This window comes from Phocoena phocoena, chromosome 5 (assembly GCF_963924675.1).
Source record: "Phocoena phocoena chromosome 5, mPhoPho1.1, whole genome shotgun sequence".
In the NCBI taxonomy this organism is placed as follows: Eukaryota; Metazoa; Chordata; class Mammalia; order Artiodactyla; family Phocoenidae; genus Phocoena; species Phocoena phocoena.
Window position 1 is genome coordinate 55,604,694 of NC_089223.1, and position 6,598 is coordinate 55,611,291.

Consider the following 6,598-nt stretch of genomic DNA (forward strand, 5'->3'; position numbering starts at 1 on the left):
GAAAAAATTGTGTTATATTCCAGTTTTTAAGTCTTTACCTTTTTTTTTTTCCGGAAACCAACTGAACTTGTATTGACACCAACGACACGACTCTTCTTAGTAGCCTTATGGGAATGGATAAAGTGGCTTGACCCAAGATAACACTGATTAGACTTAGCAATGTTACTTTTAAATAAAACCAACCCAATTCTCCCCAAGGTGGCTTAGATTTCATAATGGGTCACAAAATAATACTAAAAATAAAACATTTAAAAATTTGATCCAAGCCCCTTCTATCCTCCCACACTTGAAAGGGACCCTATGAACAGCAATTTCCCAATCGTAGCATCACTAGCTTACAAACCTTAGGGTTAAAAACTCCCTCCTCATTTACCCAATGTTCAATTTCCATCACTTTCAATATACACTAGTGTAAATACCATGACTATTTTGCATGAAGTTAAGTATTCTACAGATCAGAGTCACGGGATTGAACCAGGAGCTCCCACCTTTTATGGGAACTTCAGTGGTACCATCGAGGTCAAGGCAATTTAATTTAGGTTAACCAGGATTTGTTTCAATTTGTAAGAGAAACATCTTGCAACAGGTTTATTTAATTCTCTTAAAAAATGGTGGCATTCCTTTACTTTCTGCCTTTTGGCAGCAGCAGTTACATATATGGAGTAGCAAATTAAGTCTAAAAACGTGGGCCCTAGTCAACTTTATTTTTCGGCATTATGATCATGATAAAGGATCACGACATCCTTCACATTTCCAAGGAAAACCCAATTTAAAGTTTTTCCTTGCCAAATTCCATAAAACAGCCACTTTAGAGTAAACCAGCAGAGCATTGCATCACCCCAATAAAGCTGTAGGTTTCATCACATGCACCAACAAATCTACATGGCTAGTTTCTGCGCTCCTCTTTTACAGAATTTTACACCTATTGTTACCAGACAGCATTTTAAACACGGACATATCAACTGCCTAATAAAGCAAAAAACAAAGGCATTTTTCCCTTATTAGAAACAAGACACACCATCACTTAAAATCTTCAAACATTATTGCACTTCAACTTTCAGAATTTGACAATGCATTCAATGAAGCAATCTGCAGACAACTAGTTTTAACAGACAGATTAAAAAACACTTTTAAGCAGACGTGGATGTCCTAAACTGTTTATTAGGTAAGGATTTTACAAACATTACTTATATTAGCGGTAGCGGTGGAGCTGGAGAGTATTGCGCCTTCTCCAGCCTGCGCGGCGAGAACCACCGATCGTGTGGTGGAACTTGTGGCCCTTGCCGAGGCCGCGGCTCTTCCTGCCTGCAGACGTCAGACCCCGCATCTCCCTGTGCTTGTGGACTGGCTTGGTGATCCACTGGGTGTCAGGGTTTCTTCTGATAGCTTTATGGAAGGGATCAATGAGGATAACCTCAAAAAATTTGTACGTAGAATCTTCACCCACCCAGTAAGAATTCAGGATCCTCAGGGCCCCACAGTGGCGCTCCGCTCGCTCCTCGGCAACAGACTTAAGGCTCCGGTCAATCCTGAGCTGGTTGATGCCATGGTGGACGGGCTTGCCGTAGGTAGCGCCCTTCGGGACCGGGTGTTTGCGGCCACCGCGGCGCACGCGAACCCGATATATCACATAACCTGTCTTGGCCTTGTAGCCCAGCCTGCGCGCCTTGTCGGGCCGGGTGGGGCGCGGGGCCCGGTGCAGCGCCAAGAGCTGGCGGTACTGCCAGCAGCGCACCCTGAGCAGAAAGCGCATCACGTCCGACTGCTTCTTCCTCCACAGCTCCTGGATGTACTTGTAAGCGCCCATCTCGGCTCACCTGATGGCTGCCGCCAAACGGAAAGGCAAGTCTTTACCTTTTAACCGGCTTCTTCTCAACAATGTATGAGTAAACGGGTTTAATAGGTAGTCTGTTGTTTTATTATACTTATGAGACTTAGGGAATAAACTGTGCACCTCTAAAATTACAAAAAAGTATGAATAATAATTGTTCAATAGTTAGCAAAGATCAAACTAACAGCATAAAAAACGGTAGCAGACTATACAAGTTTTATACAGCGCATACACTGTCCTAATGCTTACCACATGCTAGGGACTGTTTGGGTGTTATACACACTTTAAAATAATTTAATTAACATATTAACCCTAAAAAGTAAGTTCTATTATTATTCATACTTTACATATGGGAAAACTGAGCCACAAAAAGGGTAAGTAAATTGCCTAAGGTCACACAAAAAGTGTTAGTCTGGATTCATACTCAGATAGCCTGGCTGCAAAATCCATGTTCTTAAATTCTATTCTATGCTACCTGCCTAGCATTGAACAAAAATAAGATAATACAATTAGAAGAGGAATGTTCAGAAATAAAAGGAAAAAGATGATAATATGCATCTGAGCAATCACCTACGCTTTGAAACAAAAAGATAAGCATTGATGAATATATGTGGTCAATTTCGTATGACTGAAGTCAATTCAAGGGCATGATGTCTCTGTAGGGGGCTGCAGTTTCAGACTAACATGGAATGTAGATCAGGTTTACCGGCTGTATATTTACATGAGATACTGAGTTGCTTTCCGTGAAGAGAGAGGCAGCCTGCCTTAATATGGAGCAGTTAAGAGCACAGAGCTGGAGCCAGCATGCCTGGGTTTGAAGCTTGAATCTTTCTTTTATTAGTTGTGTTACCTAGAACAAGTTAACCTTTCTCTGCTGCGGTTTTCTCATCAGTGAAATGTGGCTAATAAGAGTACCTGATTCTTAGATTTGGAATAAGAATTAAATAGGTTAATGTTATAAAGTATTTATGATAGTGTTTGGCACAAATTGTTTTATTAATGTTTTAAGTAAAGATGAATTTGGTGGGATTAAACTTGACTCCATAAGAGTGTTAGGCTTGGAGAGAAGAAACGCTATGTGGTTTTTAGTGCTATGTGGTTTGTCACTCGAATCCTTCACCAGCCCACCTCATGAACTTATGTGTAGTTACTAGGAAGAAAAAAGTAATCTGTAATTTAAATCTACAGCAGTGGTTTTACCAAAAATTTGGTAGAATTGGGGTGAGGGGTAAAAGTACCTTTACCAAAGTATTAAAGAAAAGATAAATAATCATTAGCTTCTGGCTTCAATGTACCAGATATGTGCCTAGTACATTGAGGTGTGGAACACCGCGGAAGGGCATACATGAACCTAGTTGAAGTGTTGGTGGTACTGAGAGAGAGATGGCAACACACCATTTGTAGCAGCAGCAGCAGTGCTGCCCAGAGGTGGACAGTGCAGCATGAAACAACAATGGCTCTTCCCTGCAACAGTGAGGGTGGTCAGAGGGTCAGGGCAAGTATTAAGGCTGTAGTGTAAGTACCACTTGGAAAAAGTTGGACTTCGCCGGCCTCTTGTAAGAAATTTAGTAGAGAAATCCCAAAACACTCGGGCACTAACTCTACTGTATATACTTAGGAAGATAATGAGTAAACACAAATTAAAAACAGGGCTCGTCCTTTTATGTAGCTTTCAGCTGCACAGGTATGTGGATATCTGGCTTTGTGATATTTTCACCTAAGATCATCATCACAGTACTCATTCCATCAGGTTTGTGTAAACGTTAATCATATCCCTTTTTAAGTTTAGTATTAAAAATCATTTTCTTATTTTAGATACTGACATATTAAAGGCTTCATTTTGTAGTTCAGTTTATCTGATTTTATAGAATCTATTTCAATGTATTCCTTATCATTTAAGTAGGAAAACATTTGAAGAGAGTAGTGTTGCAAAAAAAAGTAAATGTCTTAAGAATATGAACTAGTCTTTTTAAGCACAAAGGGAAGAAATAAGGAAGTGAAAAAGGGCAAAATGGACGAAATGTGAGCCTTTTTCCAAAGACTTTAGAAGGTGAAAACAAATGGTTAACAAAAACTTCACAAAATAATCATTAAGTGTTATTTGAAAAGCTACTCTTTGATCCTTGGATCCTGTTCGTAAAAGCTACTACACTGTGATAAATATTCTTTATGTGTCTTTACGTGTAAACATTCTTTATGTGTCTGCTTGCTTAACACTTTTTCTCATATATTAAGATTGATAGTTTGATGACACTCATAGTCTCAACTAAAATGACAGTGGATCTTTTCTAGGTTGGAGAGAATTCCTTGTTTTATTATTTCTGGGTATTTTAAATGACCTGTTTGGCTGATATATTAGTATTCATTCATCATTTTAAATATGTTTCACTTTATATTTTTTTTCCTGATGACCAGTGAATTTGAAAAGTAAAGAAAATTTAACAAAATGAAACAAAACAGAAACATTATCCAGGATTCCACCATTCACAGGCAAAAATATTTTCTACTTTGACATTTCCCTCCAGCTTATAAGTTTTAAGATGACAAATAATAGTACAGGTCTCTCATTTAAAAACAAATAAAATATATGAAGACAACTGGTATCCAGGTGCTATAATTCGAGACCCAGAGGCCCCCAGTGATAGCGGCATGTTTGAATCCTGGGTCATAAATGTAATAGAGATATGTATTAAGCAAACTGAAAATATTCAGCAACCAGAAGGCTGGCAGGTCGGGATGGTTGGGGGCTGGTGGTTCGAGAGCTATTCCTCCTGCTGGTTTATCATCTACACTTCAGTGATCTTTATGGAAATGACCAATAAGCCAGATTCGTACAAATAAGTCCACTGAGGTAGTTCTTAATACCCATTCTTATCAAATTGAATCACCATGGAACTAATCTTCTGCAAATTATTTCAGAGAGATGACATTTTATGTGTACATTAAAGCTTCCTGGAAAGGGTCCATCAATCTGGAGAGGGGCACAGATGATTCCTGTCAGGTTTCAACTTGGTATTTATTAAGCTAAGTCTGTGTATATCCTTTAATGCTGAGTGAAACATGGCCATCCTTAACTGACTCAAGGTAGAGGTAGTAGGAGAAAACAAAGTAGCTAGGAGAGATGAGAAAATACAATTGTACTTTAAAAAAAGTTAGAATACATAAGTGTATTTAAGTTTGTCAGCATTTTGACTTCAGATAAATGTGGAGATGACACTGATTCAACAGCGCTTTAAAAATGCAGCTGTCAGTACTGACTTTTGCTTTGTAACTATTTACTTCAATTAATTACACTTTCTAAATGCCAGTGGAAAAAAATAATTATTGCGTGAACACAATAAGACATGACAGTAGAGAAGCAGAACCTCTCTAGGTATGTCTGAACATACAACAAACAATAAATTTATCTAACATAAGTTTTTGAGATTTAAATAACACATCTTTGTGGCTATACTATGTGAAAAGTATTACCTTGGGCAGTGTAGGGAGACACATAGATATATAAGACATAGATATTTTATTTAGCACCAGAAGTTCAGAGGGGAGTATATAGTGGAGGTAATACTGGGTAGCAAGACCAGAGGTAGAGACACCATTTAGGATATTATTATACACAATCAGATCAATGTAATTTATTCAGTACAACTTTACAGATTATATCCTATATATGTTCTATCTCTTTTCCTTTCTGAATTTCCAAAACAATCCTGAGATATGTTCATTATTACCATTAAACCTGCTATTCAGGAAGATACTGAGGTTCACAAAAGATGCATACTTGACAAAGTACTCAGATAAAATGTATTACGATTTCTGTGGTTTTTACTAAATTCAGGTTTTCCATTATCATATGGTATAAGGTATCTTTCAGTATATGTCTCATCCACAGTTGATGATTTCAGTTTAGCTAACCATTTACCATATATTCTCATTTTCCCCATTTCTGATTATTGGCACTGTTGTTATGCAAATATAGACTGTGATATATATATACACACATATATACACATATATACATATATGTGACTATATATATACACATATATACATATATATGTGTATATATATATATATATATACATAGGAAGAGAGAGAGAAAGGAAGGTGAAATAACAGGTAGCAAAAAGTTTCCTGACGTTAACTTGAAGAAAGCAGGGAAATGACTTAAAAGAAAATGTTACTACTTGATGATATTTAAAGTACTGAATTCAGGTTTGGGATTTTCACAATTAAGGAATGTTTTTCATTGAAAAATACAATGAATTTTGTTTATGAGATATTACTAAGGATTGTGATTTTTATTAGAGATCCTATTCAATTCATAAATGCCAATAATATTCTAAGCTTATAAGCTGAATATATAATGAAAAGACATGACAAGAATCAGTAATAAAGTGTTTTGCCACCAACCTCTGTTCATTACATTTCCTTAATTACTACTGTGAAACTGTTCCTAACACTTCAGGTAAATACTAGTTTTGTCAGGTGAAATAAAGCAAAATGCAGGAAGCTGGCAGGAACTCTAAAAATTAGGTGCTTCTCTGAAAATATGACAGTGGTGAAGCTATGAGAACTATGTGAAAAAATGTAATCATTTTGGTTTTGAAATTGCCTGTCACTCACTACTCTTGTGCCTTATTAGCAAAACTTTGGTGCATGTCTTACTTTTAATGTCCCAAGATACTATAGTCCTCTTTTATAACATTTTAAAACCACAAATTAAAAAGAAATACATTGACAATTTTTTTTGTAAAGAAAAGTTTTTTC

General features: G+C 36.8%; 1 protein-coding gene across 2 annotated transcripts; it reads right to left on the reverse strand.

Annotated features, from left to right (window-relative positions):
* Positions 1–1,192: 1,192 nt before the first annotated feature.
* Positions 1,193–1,807, reverse strand: LOC136123514 (large ribosomal subunit protein eL15-like). 2 transcript variants are annotated; one of them, XM_065877793.1, is made up of 2 exons: positions 1,448–1,807; positions 1,193–1,348 (listed from the first exon to the last, which is right to left on the reverse strand). In XM_065877793.1, exons 1-2 carry the CDS (start codon positions 1,805–1,807, stop codon positions 1,193–1,195), a joined length of 516 nt encoding a protein of 171 aa, XP_065733865.1. The 2 variants fall into 2 exon arrangements, with proteins under 2 accessions (XP_065733865.1, XP_065733864.1); XM_065877792.1 differs by having other exon boundaries at positions 1,193–1,807.
* Positions 1,808–6,598: the final 4,791 nt, after the last annotated feature.

Bases quoted from the DNA above. Each gene is read 5' to 3' on its own strand.
- LOC136123514 (XM_065877792.1), bottom strand. From the start codon at position 1,807: ATGGGCGCTTACAAGTACATCCAGGAGCTGTGGAGGAAGAAGCAGTCG.